The sequence below is a fragment of the Drechmeria coniospora genome, chromosome 03 (assembly GCF_001625195.1).
Source record: "Drechmeria coniospora strain ARSEF 6962 chromosome 03, whole genome shotgun sequence".
NCBI lineage: Eukaryota > Fungi > Ascomycota > Sordariomycetes > Hypocreales > Ophiocordycipitaceae > Drechmeria > Drechmeria coniospora.
This window is the reverse complement of record NC_054391.1, coordinates 669,611-688,419: the sequence shown is the minus strand read 5'-3', so window position 1 is coordinate 688,419 and position 18,809 is coordinate 669,611. Positions and strand designations below refer to the sequence as shown.

The 18,809-nt window shown below is 61.2% G+C and overlaps 8 protein-coding genes across 8 annotated transcripts; 4 read left to right on the top strand and 4 right to left on the bottom strand.

Annotated features, from left to right (window-relative positions):
• Positions 1-307: 307 nt before the first annotated feature.
• On the top strand, positions 308-1,979 carry DCS_06052 (uncharacterized protein; the record flags this gene model as incomplete). Its single annotated transcript, XM_040803344.1, has 2 exons — positions 308-1,815; positions 1,871-1,979. The coding sequence occupies 2 exons, from the start codon at positions 308-310 to the stop codon at positions 1,977-1,979; spliced, it is 1,617 nt and encodes a 538-aa protein (XP_040653448.1).
• Positions 1,980-2,511: 532 nt separating this feature from the next.
• DCS_06051 (putative upf0075 domain protein) lies at positions 2,512-3,846 on the bottom strand (the record flags this gene model as incomplete). Its single annotated transcript, XM_040803343.1, has 1 exon — positions 2,512-3,846. One exon carries the CDS (start codon positions 3,844-3,846, stop codon positions 2,512-2,514), a length of 1,335 nt encoding a protein of 444 aa, XP_040653447.1.
• Positions 3,847-4,631: 785 nt separating this feature from the next.
• DCS_06050 (putative mfs monosaccharide protein) lies at positions 4,632-6,669 on the top strand (the record flags this gene model as incomplete). Its single annotated transcript, XM_040803342.1, has 5 exons — positions 4,632-4,722; positions 4,802-4,957; positions 5,017-5,395; positions 5,514-6,068; positions 6,168-6,669. The coding sequence occupies 5 exons, from the start codon at positions 4,632-4,634 to the stop codon at positions 6,667-6,669; spliced, it is 1,683 nt and encodes a 560-aa protein (XP_040653446.1).
• Positions 6,670-6,717: 48 nt separating this feature from the next.
• Positions 6,718-8,771, bottom strand: DCS_06049 (uncharacterized protein; the record flags this gene model as incomplete). Its single annotated transcript, XM_040803341.1, has 2 exons — positions 6,718-7,758; positions 7,833-8,771. The coding sequence occupies 2 exons, from the start codon at positions 8,769-8,771 to the stop codon at positions 6,718-6,720; spliced, it is 1,980 nt and encodes a 659-aa protein (XP_040653445.1).
• A 242-nt stretch (positions 8,772-9,013) lies between these two features.
• On the top strand, positions 9,014-9,361 carry DCS_06048 (uncharacterized protein; the record flags this gene model as incomplete). The annotated part of the gene is made up of 1 exon (XM_040803340.1): positions 9,014-9,361. The coding sequence occupies one exon, from the start codon at positions 9,014-9,016 to the stop codon at positions 9,359-9,361; it is 348 nt and encodes a 115-aa protein (XP_040653444.1).
• A 658-nt stretch (positions 9,362-10,019) lies between these two features.
• On the bottom strand, positions 10,020-11,694 carry DCS_06047 (uncharacterized protein; the record flags this gene model as incomplete). The annotated part of the gene is made up of 2 exons (XM_040803339.1): positions 10,020-11,160; positions 11,534-11,694. 2 exons carry the CDS (start codon positions 11,692-11,694, stop codon positions 10,020-10,022), a joined length of 1,302 nt encoding a protein of 433 aa, XP_040653443.1.
• Positions 11,695-12,806: 1,112 nt separating this feature from the next.
• On the top strand, positions 12,807-13,674 carry DCS_06046 (uncharacterized protein; the record flags this gene model as incomplete). The annotated part of the gene is made up of 3 exons (XM_040803338.1): positions 12,807-13,105; positions 13,166-13,469; positions 13,522-13,674. 3 exons carry the CDS (start codon positions 12,807-12,809, stop codon positions 13,672-13,674), a joined length of 756 nt encoding a protein of 251 aa, XP_040653442.1.
• A 2,103-nt stretch (positions 13,675-15,777) lies between these two features.
• DCS_06045 (uncharacterized protein) lies at positions 15,778-17,778 on the bottom strand (the record flags this gene model as incomplete). The annotated part of the gene is made up of 1 exon (XM_040803337.1): positions 15,778-17,778. One exon carries the CDS (start codon positions 17,776-17,778, stop codon positions 15,778-15,780), a length of 2,001 nt encoding a protein of 666 aa, XP_040653441.1.
• Between the last annotated feature and the right edge of the window lie 1,031 nt (positions 17,779-18,809).

Genomic DNA, 18,809 nt, shown 5'->3' with positions numbered 1-18,809 from the left:
ACCATCGATGACGATGGACCAAAGGTCTGTTTGCATATTTTTGTTTCCTGAATATCAAGGAGCTTACATCTTGCATCATGTTAATCTTCGGAGCCTCCATTCTGGGGGGAGTCTTGGCTTATCGATTCGGGGCACCTATGCAGTTTCCAATCTCTTTCAAGACTTGTGTGCCGCCAAGGATCAGAAACTCAACTTGATAGACTTGAAGTACAGTCTTTTGTACGAGAACCCGGTGGACCGGCTTAGATGGCTCATCAAAAATCGGTTTTGGCACAATCTAACGAGGAGGCTCGATGCCAAAGTCATCATGCTGGCAACACGCGACGTCAAACATACCGCCGAGGATCAAATGTCACGTCTCTACGTTCCCTCTGAAGCCAAATCCCAGTGGATGCACTATCAAAACATGGCACACGAAAGCCCAGATCTCCATCTGGTGGTAGAAACGCTGCCACCAGTCGGTGAGCTCACGCGCGAAGCATACCTCGAAATCAGTCGGAAGCCTGGTTTGTTGGCTCTGGATGTCGATCATGCTCCCACAGACGGGACGTGCGGCATACGAGCCGTGCCATTTGTTGTCCCCGGTGGCTGGTTCAACGAGTTCTTCGGTTGGGACAGTTACTTCATCTCTATCGGGCTCCTTCTCGACGACAGGACGGACCTCGTGCAGGGTGTAGTTCGGAATTGGATATTTGAGATTGAACACTATGGTCTCATTCCCAACGCAAACCGCTCCTATCTCATGCTACGTTCTCAGCCCCCCTTTCTGACGGACCTGTGCCTGCGACTCTACCATGCGACTGAGACATCCGATCCCAAGGCAAAAGAATTTCTCAAAAGAGGCATCAAAGCCGCCATCAAGGAATACCACTTGGTGTGGATGACACCCCCTAGGCTCGACAAGGAAACGGGGCTGTCCCGGTACTGGCCAGGCGGTGTCGGCGTGCCTCCCGAGGTTGAGCTTGACTTTTTTGCTCCAGTCCTGAAGCCGTTCGCCGACAAGTACGGCACTACCTGCGAAAAGGTTGTTGAACTTTTCAATGCGGGAGAAATAGACGAGCCAGAATTGGAGGCCTACTTTCTGCACGATCGTGCCACTCGCGAGTCCGGTCACGACACCCAGAACAGGCTGGAGAACAAGACAGCCGACCTCGCCATCATCGACCTCAACTGTTTGCTATACAAGTTCGAAACGGATATTGCCTTTGCCATTCACACAGTTTTCCAGGATGACTTTGGAGAGTCGGAAAATAGGCCGGAGTCAGAGTTCGAATGCGACCTTTGGTCGTCGACGTGGCATGCTCGCGCGGAGGCCCGAAAGGCGGCCATTGACAGGTACCTGTGGAACGAGGATCGAGGCATCTACGTGGATTACAATACACGAACCAAGAGGCAAGAAGCGGCTGAATCGGCCACCACGCTCTGGTCGATGTGGTGTGGTGTTGCCAGCCCTCGACAGGCTGATTTGGTGGTGAAAAGGGGACTCCCTCTATTTGAATGCGTTGGTGGGCTGGCATCAAGCAGCAAAGCGACCGGTTTCATGAACACGACGCGCCCCTATCAATGCCAGTGGGATTACCCTCATGGCTGGGCACCACATCAGATGATGGCGTGGGACGGCCTGGTGCGTTACGGATATACAGAGGTAGCCAGCCGATTGGCGTACAAATGGCTGCATACCATCTTACGAGTGTTTGTAGACCACAGCGGTGCGGTGCTGGAGAAATACGACGTAACCAGGACGACGGATCCGCATCTTGTCGACACCGAATACCCCAATCAGGGGCTGCAGTTTGAAGGATACGCCAAGGAAGGGTACGTTCAAGCCGAGTTGTTTGAGGTGAGAACACGACTAACGCAAAAATGGCAGCTTTGGATGGACAAACGCCAGCTTCGCCTACGGTCTCCTTTTTGTAAACTCGCGGATGAAACATGCACTGGGCATACCAGTCCCTTTCGACATCCTAGAGGGGCTTTAACTGCGACTGAAAGCAATTGCTAGAGCCATGAGAGCCCCTTGCATAGAAGCACACCCTTGCTATGTCTTGATATCGTGATGCCCTCTGACTCGTGCACCAAATGATTCCTTCACACGAGCTTCGTCATTGAGAGCCCATAATGCTGCGACAGGTAGCACTATTGTTTAACTGGCATGGGAGTCGTGTGGGTGAGTTGCTGGGTTGAATATTGCACCTCACGTCGATCGCTACATCAGCATGTTGGCTGACTCTTCCTTGGCGACAACTACACCGTGAAAGGTCACCTCCCAGCATATGATCAAACCGTCATAGCCATAATCTTTCAATAAGCCCCATGGCCTGGAGGTGGTCGAGAGAATCTCACAGCATACACCGCTGGGGAGCCTCCCCAAATAAATCAAACATTTATGAGCTCTCATTATGTTGTGCGTTACAACCGCCCTCTCTTGCTCGCAGAGCCTCTTTGCTTGCGATGACAATATACACACCTCCCCTCTTTCTCATCAGCTGGCGCATAGATAGATTGAGAGGATCAGGTGGTATTAACAAACACCTTGCCGTCGACATAATTCACCAAGGCGCTCACCGGCTCCAGCACGTCCCGCCCCTTGCCAAATTCCATACTTGAGCGCATGAGACGGCGATAGTTGCGACCAGGGCTCAGCTTACCGAGTACATAGCGTCTAGATGATTCAACGCGCTCAGGCACAGGTATGCTTCGACCTACAACGGCCTCCATACCTTGCCAAGCAAAAGTGACGGCTTCCTTGGCATCTGCAGGGATTCCAGCTTCGTCAAGCATGGTGATGCGAGTCTGCGGGAAGGCTGCCTGCAAATGAGATGTTATGTTGGGGTTTTTGGCACCGCCACCGCACATAAAGATTTCTGCGAGGGGTCCGTACTGGGTTGGCATGTAGCGACGGTAACAGTCGACGATGGCCTCGGCAGTGATGCGCGTGATGGTGGCAATGACGTCGTTGGGTGAGAGGCCACGTGCGAGACCGCGCTCGATGAGCTCCCAGGCGAGGGTATCGCGAAATAGCTCTCGACCAGTCGTTTTGGGGGGTTCGAGGGCAAAATAGGGGTGCGAGGCGAGGAAGTGACGGACTATTTCGTCGTCAACGGTGCCAGCGGCGCCCATTTCGCCATCGATATCATACTCGCGACGACCGTTGGTAAAGTGACGCACGGCAGCGTCAATGAGCACATTTCCCGGTCCTGTATCGAAGTCGAAGAAGGCCGGATTCAGGACTCCGTCGGCATCCGCGTCTGGCGGGACAAAGCATACGTTGGCAATGCCGCCAATGTTCTGGCATGCCCGCAACCGAGTCGGATGATGCAGCAACAAGGAGTCGAAGAAGGCGATGAGAGGCGCACCCTGACGGCCGGCAGCTTGGTCAGAGACACGAAAGTCGGTAACGGTGGTGATGCCTGTGCGGGCGGCAATGAAGCTGCCCTCAGCTGCCGTCAGGGCCGACCGTACCTGTCCTTTGCGAGGCATGCTAAGCAACCAGATTGTCTGTCCGTGAGAGCCAATGACATCAATAGAGGTAATCGGGATGCCGTGCCGAGCTGTGAAGGTCTCGACGGCGTCGGCAAATGCCTCCCCAAGGATGACGTTCACCTCTGCAAGCTCCTCAGGGGTCGTTGCATTGTACAGAATCATGCGCATGACGCGCGCCTTGATCGCTTCTGGGAGAGACACTTCATCATACCGAAGCAACTCCATGTGCATCGGCTCATCCGGCGCTTTCTGACGAAACCGGCAGAGTGCACAGTCGATGCTATCCATGGACGTGCCTGAGTTGAGGCCGAGCACCGTCATGTCGAGGCTTGCACTTTGGGCATCTCCGCCATTGGTGGCCATATTTTTTCTATATCTCGTGAGCAAGCACAGATAATTTCGTCGTCTGTTCGAGTGGATGAAAGAATCAATGCTCAAATATGTTCGTTCACGTGCGAATCGAGCCGGACTCGAACGACGCGCTCTCGGGTTTCACAAAGCTATCCACGCTGCGATTGTGTGCCCGCGTTCTACTGTTATAAGGCGTATAAACCATCAAGACTGGCACATTCCGACGGCGTGCTCGTACGCCGTCGGCATCCGTAGATGAAATCCAAGCCGTTTAGGCGTCATCGCTTAAATGGCTGATCAACAAGGACACCAACTATTGAAGCCTCCTCGACTGTCCACAGTATCAGTAGAGAATGGAGTTGCGGACGTAGCCAGCAGCAGTCTTTCATGAAGATGAAAAAGATATTATTAATTACCCGTGACCGCTTGTTTCGTGTCGGCCGAATGAGTCTCCGCAGAGCCAAGACCCTCCCGATGGCACTGACAGTGTTTCCACCCGGATGAACCTTAAACCACGGGACGGTGTCCATTCATGCCTTGAAATTCGTCGTGAGTTTTCCCAAACAGGGGTTCGGAAGCCTTAGCCAGGGTTTTCATTCGTTCAGTCGCCCACCTGGGCCACTTGATAGCTCTTGGCCTGCTGTCTTGTACGACTCCATTCAGGGGGAGAAAAGAGAAGACTTTTCTTCTGTCCCGCGTGATATTTGCCGTAGTCTTCACGCTCCATGGCCTCGTATTCTTCATAAAACGTCTAGTACACAGGAATAAGGACGTCGATCAAACTCCTTCCGCATACGATGGCTAGCCTCACCGTCTGGAAGCGTCTCCCTGGCAAGTTGTTGCTCGCCACGATCAACCTCGTCGCCGCAACCGCCCTCATCTTCGAAGGTGGGTTGCTTGAGTTCTTTTAAAATCTTTTCTTGTCCATGAGACTCCAGAACCAGGAAGAGCTGATATATGCATGCAGGGTACAATCAAGGCGTCTATGGCACCATCAGCGGTACGCCGGGCTTCATAGCCATGGCAGGTATTGGTAGTGACGGCATCGTTACCGACGTAACCAAGCAGGGCGGCCTCGCTGCAGCCTACTATTTTGGCGCCATGTGGGCATGCTTCATCGGTGGTAGGCCACTCCTCGAGGGTCAAGATTCCGCCGCGGGTTCAAGAAGTAACGCGAGATAGGGTGGGTGGGCGACACCATCGGCCGTCGACGTGGAACGGCTCTTGGGGCCGCCTTCGGCATCGTCGGCGCCGCGCTTCAAGCTTCAAGCCGAGGCGCGTGTATGTTTCTGTTCGCTCGCGTCGTCGCCGGCATCGGTGTCGGTTTCGTCAACTCCATCGTCCCGCCGTGGGTCAGCGAGCTGTCCGAATCGCACGACCGCGGTGCCTGCTTCTCCCTGGTCTTCGTCGCCAACTACCTCGGCGTCGTCCTCTCCTACTGGATCAACTTTGGCCTGCGCGACGCCGATCCTTCATTCCGTTGGCAGTGTCCACTCGCTTGCATGATCCTCCCGCTTCTCGTAGTTCTCGTGGCACTGCCATTTCTCCCAGAGTCTCCTCGGTCAGTACCCCTTTACGCCTTGATCCCCGATACTCTACCCCTAAAACTTTCCCCTACCGCAGCTTCTCCTTGCTAGCATGCAAACGCGCACTGCGATCCATGAACTGAGAAGTTGTAGATGGCTTCTCGCCAACGACCGACGCAACGATGCCATCGACATCCTCTGCAAGTTGCGCGGCGATCTCGCCTCTGACGACGTCAGCATCCGCCGTGAGCTCGAGCAGATGGACGCCCTCGTCGAGGCAACACGGCACAAGCGCAACCGCCTCGTTCACGTCATCCTCGGCGGCCGTCACTCAGGTCCCTTACACCTCGGTCGCCGTGCCGTCATGGGCTTCGCCCTCCAGTGGATTCAGCAGTGGTCCGGCATACTCGCTGTCGTCGGTTGGGCGGGCACCCTCTTCGCCCTCGCCGGCTTCGGCACCCACAAGTCTCTGCTCCTCGCCGGCCTAGCCAATGCCGTTGGCGTCCCTGGCACGGCCGCTGCGGCCCTCGTCGTCGACCGCATAGGCCGCGTCAGGTCCCTGCTCGCATCCTTTGTCCTCCAGGCCGCCTGTCTCTTCTCCATCGCCATCCTCATCAAGGCTAGCCAGGATGCCGCCGCCGCCGCGGACTCGGATCGGGCCTCTCGCCTGGGCACCGCCGCCGCCTCCTTTGTGTTTGTCTATACCTGGTGAGGGCTTCAACGAACATCTACCTTTTACCCCGTTCAAAATCTCACCAGATCGTTGTGCAGAGACGAGCTTGCTGACGCTCCGCGGGACCCCGTCAGGTTCTTCACCATGTTCAACATCATCCCTGCTTGGTGTTACGGTACCGAGATTTGGCCGCCGGAGATTCGTGCCAAAGGCTACAGCTTCACCATATTCGGCTGGGCCACCGGTTGCGGAATGACCCAATTCCTCATCCCCATCATGCTGAGCAGGCTCGGCTACGGGACGTACATCTTTTTCGGCGCCATCAACATGGTCGTACTCCCCATCATCTGGCTCTTCTACCCTGAAGTCGCCAACCGCTCCCTCGAGGAAGTGTCGCTACTCTTCACCAGCGACAACCCGCTGGTGAGTAGCAACATGCGTGAGTATCATCGCCGCGTCGACGAGGCCGGCGGCAACGTAGCCGTCGCCGCCAGAAGGCTCCTCGATGAGGCTTCCCAGCCGTCGGTCAGCTCCACTCCCGTGGTACGGCACGAAGCCAAGAAGGGCGCAAAAGGTTCGCCTCCCATTCAAGTGCAGGAGAAGGGGGTTGTGCAAAATACAGCCACAGATAGATAGATGTTTCAATAGATATGGGCAAGGCTGCATGCGCAGTACAAGTCTCCTTTATCCGTTCCACAGCGACCCAAAGTCGAAATTCCAGTTGAGCTCATCGAGCATTTCCGCAGGAACTTGAAATGACCAGCTGTCGGTCATGGGCAACCCCAGCGGTTGGTACGAAGCCGCTGGCATGTTTCCCGCCTCGGGTGGAGTTGTTTGCGTCGCGAGGACGGGAAGTCTGCCTTCTGGCGGTGCCGACGGCGGTGGGCGGACAGGCACGGCGTGCCGTTGAGTTCTCATGTAGTCGTCAATTCGTTTCACCTGGGAGCGAAGCTTCTCGCTCGCGCTGGCCGAGTGGTGCATGGCCTCAAGGTGCTCGAGCAGCTGGGCCAGCGACAGCATGATGGACCTCACCTGGCCGTAGTCGCACTCGCTCAGCGGCTCCTCGAAGACGGAGCCGAGAAAGGCGCCGATGCCGCCGAGATGGTACAGGAGCGGCGTGCTGATGGCGAGCAGGTACGAGACGGGCACGGAGACGAAAGCATCCACCACCTCGCGGACAATCTGGCACCTCTCGTCGATGCTCGCTCCGCCGGCGGCAAAGAGGACCATGCGGACGAGCTGGAGGCTCCCCGTTATGTTGGCGGCCTGGAAGCCGAAGCGGTCCTGCTTCACGTTGTACGTGAGCTTGGGCGTCTCCTTGAAGCGGGCCGGCAGGTCGATGTACATGCGCAGGACGCTGTCCCGGACCGAGGCCTCGGTGACGCTCGTGAACTTGTCGTCGAATATTTCGTGCAGGAAAGACTGGCGGCGAGAGCGGTTGCTGTTGTAGCGGAAGCGCGTCAGGGCGTGCTCCAGGACCCGGTAGAGATCGGTGATGAAGTTCCAGCCCGACAGCCAGCAATCGGAACGGACGGTGCGGGCGCCGCGGTTCAACGTCGAGCTCGCCGAGTGGGGGCTGTGATCGTCGTCGACGGCAACGGCGTCGTCGATGAACTCGTCGTCTACCTCGATCGGGTAGGCCACGTTGGACTGCTGCTCGCGCGAGCGAATGATACCACCCCAAACAACGGATGCGTAGATGTCGAGCGTGTAGATGGACCAGAACTGGACGCGTGAGCGGTGGGAAGGCGAGCAGAGCACGAGGGTGTCGGGGAGCCGTGACAGGCATGCGTACGTACCAAGCGCCGCCTCTCCTCCTTCTCGACGACACCGATGCCGGCGGGCCAGTTGGACTCGTCGTGCAAGGCGTCCATGGCGACGAGAGTGTGATAGGTGCCGAGGTGGCGGTTCATGTCACGTATCCGGCAGTTCTGGATGGCCGCAATGGCGAGGACGGCGTGGGCGCGCAGCACGTCGAGGCAGGCATCCTCGGTGATGTCGACGAGCTGCCTCTCAGCCTCGGCGTAAAAGACATCGGGCGAGGGGTCGCACAGACAAGCGAGGTTCCAGCGCGGGTTCGAGACGGAGCCGTCGCGGATGCGGCTGCTGACAAGGGCGCAGACGGCCATGGTGGTGGCGAAGAGAGGCCGGCTGTCGAGATGGTCTGCGCGGGAGATGCGGCGGGTGAAGGACGGCTGGTGGAAGAAGGGAAAGATGGGGTAGACAATCTCAAAGTAGAGGTCGACCAGGTCGACGATGGTGGCCTGCGAAGCAATCGAAGAAGCGGCCCAGACGTGGTCACCGTCACGCACTCGGCCGGCATCGGGACGGCGGAAGGGAAGCGAATGGGGAGGCGCCGGCGCCGAGCGGGAGCATTCGAGCGGCGAGGAGGGCGTCTTGCTCGCGTCCGGGGGCGTCCTCTCGGCATGGGTGGCACTCTCGGGCGGACGGCGGCCGGTCGGTCCTCGCGGCTGGACACCGCGCCGGCGCGGCTTCCGGTGATAGGTGCACGGCTGGTCAAAGTCTTTGCAGTTGGCGCACGAGAGGCCGTCACCGCAAGGCCGGCAGCGGATGCTGCGCTGGTGGCAGTAGTCGCAGGCTTGCGTCACACGCCTTTGCTTGGGCTTGGGCGCGTCCAAGGAAGGGAGGGTCGTGGTTGATGGAGCCACAGAAGGTTCCGAGCCGGAGCCCGAGGACGAGCTGACGGTGGCGGCAGCTGCTGCCGGGTCGCCCTCCATCGAATCGACACTTTACCGGATCCTACACCTGCAGGGCGAGCTCGCGGACGGCATTTTTCGACCTCTCTTTGCCCTTTGGCCGAGCCACTGCCGCTCGGGATTGGATCAGATCGGCGGCTGATGGAGAAGTTGAAGGAGGGTGAGGGGGTGGGGGGGATGAGGGGGATGAGGAGGATGAGGAGGATGAGGAGGATGAAGAGGGTGAGGAGGATGAAGAGGGTGAGGAGGATGAAGAGGGTGAAATGGGTGAAGAAGATGAGGAAGAATTGGAGGATGAGGACGACGAGGAAGACGATGAAGACGAGAAAGTCGAGGACGATGAGGACGACGAGGAAGACGATGAAGACGAGAAAGTCGAGGACGATAAGGACGACGAGGACGACGAGGAAGACGAGAAAGTCGAGGACGACGAGAAAGTCGAGGACGACGAGGAAGACGAGAAAGTCGAGGACGAGAAAGTCGAGGACGACGAGGAAGACGAGAAAGTCGAGGACGACGAGAAAGTCGAGGACGACGAGGAAGACGAGAAAGTCGAGGACGACGAGAAAGTCGAGAAAACGAGGAAGTTGAGGAGGCGTGGATGCGAGTGAGGCGAGATCAAAGTCGAAGTTCAAGTTGCACTCGGATCTTGTCCGTCGTCTGCTGGTTCTGCAAGCATTTAACTTTTCAAGATGTGACGTGACGTGATGGACGGCCAGTGAGCACTGTGGACACAGGCCAGCTATCCAAACCCCGTGCACACCGCCTCCGCAAGGAACGGATATCAAGAGTCGTGCCTGCCCAGACAAAATCGCCACCAAGAAGCTCGCCACTGATAAACTAGGAAGGCACAAACCTGTCGATGGCAGCTTCCGGCGTATAAGTGTGTAGTGCACGTATTTGGCAGGAAGTGCCGTGGCTGTTTCCTACGGCCATGTACTGCAGTACGCGTGTCACTTACCTCGTACTTGGTAACGAATAGTAGGTACCTATTGTGTACTCGCTACATGGCACCTATCGGCAGCATGGGACGATTATGTGGGAGGTTATGCGGAGTACATGGATGCTCATCATAGGCACAGCGGTACTCCGTACTTGGCTACTACTCGCAAGTATACACGATGGCATCGTACCGTTCTCGTTCATTTCCTGCTTCCTCCTCGTTCCATGCCATTCCGTTTCTCCCTCACCAGTAACCGACATGAAGCAGTATTCATCGAGGATGGTATCCTGCCATTGGCCCCAGATCAATTGGTTGTTTCGGCTTCATCACCGAGATTCTTGTTCCGTCTCAAACAGCTGCGGCACCAGCTCGCTCAGACAGTCCTCGAGGCTCCTCCAGCGGAGGGCCAGGACCTTCTCGGCCTCGGTGGCGTCGACGTCGAAGTGCGTCTCGCTCTCCCTCCTGCCCGGCTCGCCGAGCGGTATCCGGGACAGGTTCTTGCCGGCGAGGCCGCGGCTCAGGTCGGCCAGCTCCTGGTTGCAGTAGACGCCGCCGCTGAGCAGATAGCGACGCCCTCCGGCTTCGGGCACGCGAATGGCACCGACGTGAGCGTCGGCAACGTCCCGGACGTGGACCCAGACGGGGCCCCTCGTGGGCGGCACCTGACGGCTCGGGCCGGCGGAGAGGACGGACCAGACGAGCCGGTTGCTCGTGTTGACCTCGTCGATGGTCTTGGGTCTCGACGCGGGCAGGAAGGGCCCGAAGACCATGGTCGGACAGAGGCTGACGAGGTCAAAGGCAGGCTTGCGCTCGCGCATGTATCTCCAGGCGGCCTTTTCGGCGGCCGCCTTGCTCGCCCGATAGGCTGTCGGCACGTCGGCCGCCCGCACGCCGTCCTCGTACGTCAGCGGGCTCCAGTCGCGGGCGGAATAGGTCCTCCCGGGGCACGGTCCGGCAGCGGCGTCGTAGATGCAGGCGAAGCTGTTGGTCTGCACGACCCTCCTGACGCTCCCGAGCACTGCGGCGGCCTCGAGCACGGCGACGGAGCCCCCGACGGCCGGCCTCATGAGATCTCGCTCGAAGTCGGTGGCGTCATAGCGGAAGGGCGCGGCCAGGTGAAGGATGGCGCTCGGCCGCGACGAGCGCAGAGCATCGAGGTAGGCCCGGGTCGAGGTGACATCCTCGACGACGACGATTTCGAGACGGGCGTGGCAACGATGCGTCTCCTTGACGAGGTCGGCCTTGGACGCGGACCGGACGGTGCCGACGACGCGATAGCCGGTCTCGAGGAGAGCCGCCACGCAATGCTGGGCGATAAATCCGTTGGCACCCGTCACGACGACGGTGGCGGGCGGCTCGACGGACGCAACTTTGGACGGCATCTCGACGTCGGTGCCGCCGTCGGCGTCGGGGTGGAGGTTGGCCTCGGTCTCGTTACCGGTATCGGTATCGGTGCGGGTATCGCATCTGACAATGTCGACGCAGCGAGGGGCGTGGTGTCGTGCATGCCACGCCGACGACCGACGAACGCATACGCACGCACCCACGTGGGCCTCACGCCAACGGCTCGCGGACGGGTGACGGATGCGATGGTGCAAAGCGTGCCTCGATGCTTGACGGCGGGCAGAGCTACGTCACGGCGAGAGGATCGTGGAAAGGGGGCGGCAAGAGGAGTCAAGTCCCTCGACGGATGCCTCGACGGATGCCTCGACGGATGCCTCGACGGATGCCTGGACGGATGCCTCGACGGATGCCTGGACGGATGCCTGGACGGATGCCTGGACGAATGCCTGGATGTGATGGGGAGAGGTTGCGCGAATGGGCACAACGAATAGTGGACGTGCCATGCTCGACGCGGTGGAGGAAGCAGGACGATGTCGTCGGCGAGAGGCGGCCGAGTCGGCACTGCAGCCGTCGCAAAGCAGGGACCATGGCCCCATTGCGAGTCTCCACCTCACGCTCGATGCCGGCGCCGAGGGATGACGACCAAAGGCCACGCATGCGATTGCAGAGGCATGCATGTACGGTTGACGAGGCAGACGGTCGGCGTCGGATCGAGACTCGCCGACTCGGATCAGTGCATGGCGGCCCGCAGGAGGCGAGCTCCGTGGACGGCCACGGGTGCGTCCTGCGACAAAGGAGGCGGATGGCCCAGACTAATATTGGCATCTCGCGTCGGTCGATTCCATTCGCCACGCCGAAGCCCGTCGACAGATGATGCAGCAAACGCCGCGGACCGTCGACGGCCGAGTGACGGATCAGATGGCGAGGCGATTCTGGCGGTGGTGGCATCGACGATGCGCCGGCAGCGAGCGGCACAACTGCGCCTAGACCAACGTCCACAGGCAGCACGCAACCGCGGGGCGGGGCCTCTGCTCATTCGGCAGCGCCACGTGGTGCGCCGGCTCGGTGCCGCCTCGCGCACTCGACTGACCTGCGACCTGTTTCGGCGGGCCTATGGCTTGCACCCGCGACGCTCCAGGTGCGCGTGCATTCCGGGGAAAGGTTCCGGAGACGAAGTTCCGGAGACACAATGCCGGCGGCGCACATACATGGAGCAACGGCTCGTCGGGGCTGCGACGGGTGTTGCCTTGGCGTCACCTTGGCACCTGTGCCGCCCAGTGACCGACACGGAAAGGACGTGCCGACTGCCCTCGCAGTTGCTGGCACGATGCAGCCAGCTGCCACCGGCCGATGGCACAGAGGGAAAGATGGTCGATGGATACCCTTTTCCTTGCGAGACACTGTTGGGATCCGACGAACGGGCATTGCCAGTCTCTCGCCTACCCGCCAGCCAGCACCAGCCAGCATGGAATGCGGAGCACGGAGTGAAGGCGACGAGGTGCGAGTAGCAGCAGCAGCACTTGCAAGCACTTGGTGCAGAGTAAGTTCATGTGCCGTCTTGGCTCCGGATGGGTTCCTCGGCTGCCGTCGGAACGGGCGCTAACTGTCGCAAGCCAACCACTAGTGCGTGTTAATCCCTAGGCGATGCCGCCTTGGAGGTGCCCAAGCACAGCGGTATTGGCAGCAGGCCGTAGGTGCCGCACTCACCACTGCCGTTCCTCTGCGCCAACCCGCTAGCACAGCGCGGCCAGCAACCCTCGCCAGCAATAATGCCGGCACGAGCTGCCGACACGGACGGACACCGGCACCACGACGAGCACAACCCTCGCGCCAACGCCAGCGGAGGCTGGTCCGGTCCTCTCCATCTCCGCGTCGGTCGGCACTCGATGCACGGCGAGAGCCCGTTTCACGACGGCGAGCACCGTTTCAATCCGGAGGCGGCTGGGCCATCGGCGCCCTGCCATGAACCATTTCCGATGGACCCCCCCACTCGCACTTTCACAGGCGCCTTTGTGCACGTCCGCGGGTGTCGCCCTCCATCCCTGGGCGCTCTCCAGCTCAGGCGAGGGTGAGGCTCCGTCGCATGGCGTAACATGGTTCGACCGCACGAGCAATAACCAGGGGAAAGGGGTCGGCATCCTCGCACAGCGCCGCAAGGGCCGTCGCAGCTCGACGGGTCGCCGGCGGACCAGATCCAGCTCGGATCGGACGCGAAGCGAGACCACATGGCATGTCATGCCCTTTCCGGGGCGTTGGACGACACGTCATTCAGCGAGGTTGTCGAGTGCCAGCGCATGTGCAGGCAGGCTGCAGCACGGCTGCTTGCACTCGTACAAGCTTGCAAGTGCTCGTGTGCTGGTAGCGGCGAACAGTCGCAGGCACAAGCAGCATTGAAGGCACGAGCAGCACTGGAGACACGAGCAGTACTGGAGGTACGAGCACGAGCAGTACTGGAAACACGAGCAGTACTGGAGACACGAGCAGTACTGGAGGTACGAGCACGAGCAGGACTGGAGACACGAGCAGGACTGGAGACACGAGCAGCACTGGAGACACGAGCAGTACTGGAGACACGAGCAGTACTGGAGACACGAGCAGTACTGGGGGTACGAGCTGTACTGGAGGTACGAGCACTAAAGGTACGAGCACCAAAGTTACGAGCACTAAAGGTACGAGTGCTCGCAATGGATGCACCCCGTCAGATCTCGCCGTGTCGCATCGCTGACCTCCGTGCCGACGGGTTTCGACCTTGCCGAGTACTAGGTGTATATCGGCAGCTGCAGGTGCTGCCTCTGCATGTACCGGTCTCCTTTCCATTCTTTCCTTCACCTAAGAGATTGTCGTGGACAACCTGCTTGACCAGATCATCCTCCTGAGCCTTCTGGGAGCCTGTACGCTTACGTCCCTGCCTATGCTCTTGGCGATGGTGCACTAACCACTGGGCGTACCGATGCTGGAGCATCACACGGTACACCTACCTAGCACCAGGTGCTGTCTTCGTACAGGTACCAACCTCGTATTAACTCGCAGCAGCAGTGGTGCTTGGAGGGATTCCTCCCTACGCCAACGTACCACGTACGACCGTACAACGCTCTGCACCGAACCTGCGTCCTTCCACACCCGCAGGAATGATGGCTCCCATCTCATCCTATCCCTTCCATCGGCCGCATCGTCACCGTCACGCACGTCACACGACCCGCGTCGCCAGCAATCATGTGGCCGTCGCATCTCGTCCGAGAGCACTTGCCGGTCGGACGGCGAACGAACGAAGCATCGACATCGCGCCCCTGGATGGCTGGCCATGCATGCAACGAAGCACTCTCCAGCTCGTCGATAGTCCTCCCTGGTCGTCTCGGTAGGGCCCGCGGATCAGCATGCGCCAAGGCTTCCTTTTAGTTTCTTTGGCTGCCGCCGACCAACCAACGACGGCCGCTAGCGGCCACGGCCAGCAAGCGGCTGGGCAGAGGCCACCATGTTTCGTCATCCACCAGTCTTGTCGCATGCTTGCGGCCTGCCGGTATTACGTACATCGTTCATCTCCGTATCTCCGTGGAGCTCCGTGTGCGCCGGCCGTCTCGCATCCGACGGCCTCTAGCTTGCTCCAAGACATACTCGGTACGCCCTGCCCGATTCGAACGTGTCCCGAACGTGTCCCCGACCCATGGACAAAAGGGCACCTTGGCAAAGCACCGACATCACTCGCACTGACGGGTCCAGGTTGCGTCGATAAATAATGAATTACTCTCACGACAGAGGCGGAAAGGTAAAGCAAAACTATTTGCATCCGAGCTTGCTACGACGAAAATGTCACGCAAGCCAAGCGCCAACCTCTCAAGCCAACCCCCCCGGCGGCACGACAGTCGCCCGAGACGAATCGCCCACCTGCCACTCCTTGCATGCGTGCTCGAGGCAGACCCCCGAGTCCGCCGTCCGCCGTCCGGCAGCAAACGTGCAGAACGAGCTCTGCAGCCTTTTGCCCTCGATGCCCTGCGCACCACACACGACGCTCCCCAGCACGGCCGATGCACGACGATGCCTCCACTTTGACGAGCGAGTCGTCGACGTCGCCCGACGGACGCGAACCCAACGCTGGTCCGTTCGTCCTCGGTCTCGTCGAGCGCACAACACGCAGCGGCCACCGGCGACGACACTCTTCGCCACGTCGCAGCAGGCCACGGCCCTGGCTCAGAAACGACCACCGGGCCACGCCTCCAGCGGCATGACGCCGTCCCGTCTGCTCGGGTGCCATCGAGGTCATCATGACCCTTTGAGAGCGGCAGCAAGCCGACCGGCGACCGCATCCTCAGCCAAGCTCGGTAACCTGCGCTTCGTCCTGCCACCCGCCGACGTGCCATCTCGGCCGCCATGCCAATGCGGCCCATCCATGCTCGGAGCATCGACAAGGTCGTCGACGCGACGGCGGGCTTTCCCACCGGACCGAGGACGACGACGTGCGACGACGTGCGCGGAGGCGGCGGCAACGCGGCAACGAGAGCGTGGGCCTCCTCGTCCGTCACACCCGGAGGCGGCGGCGGCCTGCGAGCGAACGCGCAAACCCGTCACGACGAGCGTCTGACGTTCCGGCACGGGCCGGCATCGCAGAACCCACGGGCCCGAGAAAGCGCATCGACGGCAAGGCTTCCGACGCTCACGTGCGCCCACGCACGCCAGACAATGCTCCCCGAGAGGGCCGACGTTCGTCGACGTCAAACGCCTGCCGTCGGTGCCCCATCCTCGGCCTCAGAAGACGACGAGGCCGTTCATCTCGTAGTACCGGATCCGCGCCCAGTTCACGACGGCACCCGTCCCTTCCGCCTGGTCTCGGCTCGCCCACACGCGCTCGACGAGGTCCCGCGCGTTGTAGACGTAGCCGAAGCCGCAGGTCCGCTCCATGACGAGCAGGCGATCCTGGATCACGACGCGGTGCTCAATCTTCCAGCAGGCACCGCCGGCCATGACGAGGGGGAAGAGGAGGCACGTCTCGAGCGGGCTGCCGTAGCGTATGCTCTGCACGCAGTCGAGGATGCCTTCGACGTGCCGGCCGACCTTGGGGTCGGTGAGCTCGTAGCCCTCGACGATCTGGTGCAGGCGCAGGCGGATCGAGTGCTCAAAGGCCGTGGCGGCGTGGGCGACGTCGTCGTCGGCCGGCGGCGTCGCGCTCAAGTCGGCGGCCGAGGCGGCGGCGAAGTCGCACGACCAGCGGTCGATGCGCTCCTCAATGTCGCGCGCGTGCGCGCGAAAGGCCGCCTCCGAGGCGCGGTCGACGCGCGTGCTCCGGAGGTCGGCGAGCGTGTTGACGCGGTCGATGAGGTGGAAGAGCTCCTTGGGGATGCCGTAGACGGCCGAGTCCTCGTCGTCGGGCGTCGCCGTCATGCGGTCGAGGGCGGCCGCCTCGGCCTCCTCGTCGCCCATGAGCGGCGGGCGGCACGTCGACGTCGTCGCCGCCGTGTCGAGGAAGCGGGCGAGGCGGAGCAAGAACTTGTAGTGGCCCGTCATGACGTCGCCCCGCTGCTTCTTGAGGGCGACGAGCAGGCGCTTGGCGCCCTTGAGGTGCAGCTTCCAGCCCTCGCTCGTGCCGTCGAAGAGCTCCGTCATGCAGAGGAGCAGGCTGCTGACGAGGGCGATGTCGGCGCTCGTGCGGTCGACGTGGGGCAGCAGGCCGGCGAGGGCCTGCGTCGCCTTGCTCTTGTGCAGCAGGCCGCGGTCGCCCATGTCGGGCTGCAGCTTGCGCCAGTGGTTGGCCGAGAGGGCGAGGATGCAGTGGAGGACGAGGTCGTTGCCCTGGGCCATGGGCAGGAGGTAGCTGTTGTAGGGGTTGCTCGGCGAGGCCCGCCTCGACAGGATCGACGACACGATGGTCGAGTAGTGGTTGAGCAGCGCCTTGTCCAGCGGCGACGAGATCTGCGGCAGCAGCTGGGGCACGTAGAGGGAGAGCGACGCCATCTGGGCGCCGTCGTACGACGAGGCCGGGCTGCCGTGGCTCGCGGGCGTCACGGCGTCGACCCAGGCGGCCGGCGAGCGGGACACGTCCCAGGCCGCGGGCGGCGCCGCGCTCCCCTCCAGGGCCGGGACGGCCGGGCCGAGGGCGAGGGGGAGGGCGCGTGCGAGCGGCGCGGGCCCGGCCGGCATGGCGAGGGCGACGGGCAGGCTCGGCGCCGCGTCCGACTCGTTGCCGTAGCGGACGTGCACGCCGTGGCGGCGGAGGCTGCTTGGGCTCGCGCGGCTGCCGACGCTGCTGCCCCGGCCGCTGTCGTAGCTCCCCTGCCGCGCGCTCGACGGCGTCGAGACAGGGCTCGGGCTGCCGCGGATCACCACCTCCATGGTCGACGGCGGCCGGCTCGGCGCCGTCAAGCCGTCGGCTTCTGTCGTCGGCTTCGCCGGCTTCGGGGGGGGCGACGACGACGACGACGACGGCGGCGGCGCGCCCCCCTTGGCTCGGCCGTGGCGCTCCGGGGGCCAGGTGCAATCGAGACAGAGGCGTCGGCAGTCGCCGCAGCGCGGCTTCGTCTCGTCGCACTTCTTCTTGCGCCGCTTACACATGAGGCAGCCGGTCTGGACCCTCCGTATGCGCGCCTTGGGCATGTCGACGAGCGGATCCTCGGGCTCGACGACACCTGCGACGGCGTGGCGCGGCCGGCAGGGGAGGCTCAGGCGAACGCATCTCGCGCACGGCAAGCTGCCATCGCACGCCTGCTTGATCTGGGCGCAGCGGTGGCAGACGGGACGGCTTTCGGAGCCCATCTGAGCGAGCGTCGGTGGTGGCGAGGCGGACGCGCGCGATGGCAAGCGGATTGTCGGGCGTCTCTGCTTTTCCGTCGGTCGGTCGTCTGGGCTTGACGGTCCGTCGGTCCGTTGTTGAGGTGTGCAGGCTGCGTGTGATGTCGTTGCCGTGTGCAGGCTGCGTGTGATGTCGTTGCCGTGTGCAGGCTGCGTGTGATGTCGCTGTCGTGCACAACGACTCTCCGCTTCGTCTCGAGGGAATGGGGAATCGATGGCTCTGCCACGGGCCAAGGAGACTGTACTCCGTTGGCAAGGGGGCCGTCACTGCTTTTCCGTCCGTCGGTCGTCTGGGCTTGTCCGTCCGTCGGTCCGTTGTTGAGGTGTGCAGGCTGCGTGTGATGTCGCTGCCGTGCACAACGACTCTCCGCTTCGTCTCGAGGGAATGAGGAATCGGTGGCTCTGCCACGGGCCAAGGAGACTGTATTCCGTTGGCAAGGGGGCCGTCACTGCTTTTCCGTCCGTCGGTCCGTTGTGAGGTGTGCAGGCTGCGTGTGCAGGCTTCGGGTGACGTCGCTGCCGTGCACAACGGCTTCGAGCTTCGCCTCGCGGGGGTAGGGAATCTGGCCGTCGGGTGGGTGTTTTGCTCTCCGCCACGGGCGAAAGAGACTGTAATATGTTGGAAGGTCGTCAAACTAGCCTAGGGTGCGTGTTTTGCCCTCCGACGCGGGCGGAAGTGACTGTACTCTGTTGGCAAGAGGGTCGTCACTGCTTTTCCGTCCGTCCGTCGTTGTATTTTGCTCTCCGCCACGGGCGAAAGAGACTGTAATATGTCGAAAGGTCGTCAAACTAGCCTAGGGTGCGTGTTTTGCCCTCCGACGCGGGCGGAAGTGACTGTACTCTGTTGGCAAGAGGGTCGTCACTGCTTTTCCGTCCGTCGGTCCGTCCAACCGCAGTTTCTGATGCGGGTGCAGGCTGCGTGTGCCGTCGCTGCCAGCTTCGTCTCGAGGGACTGGGGAACCTGGGCGTCGGCTGGGTGCTTTGCTCTCCGCCAC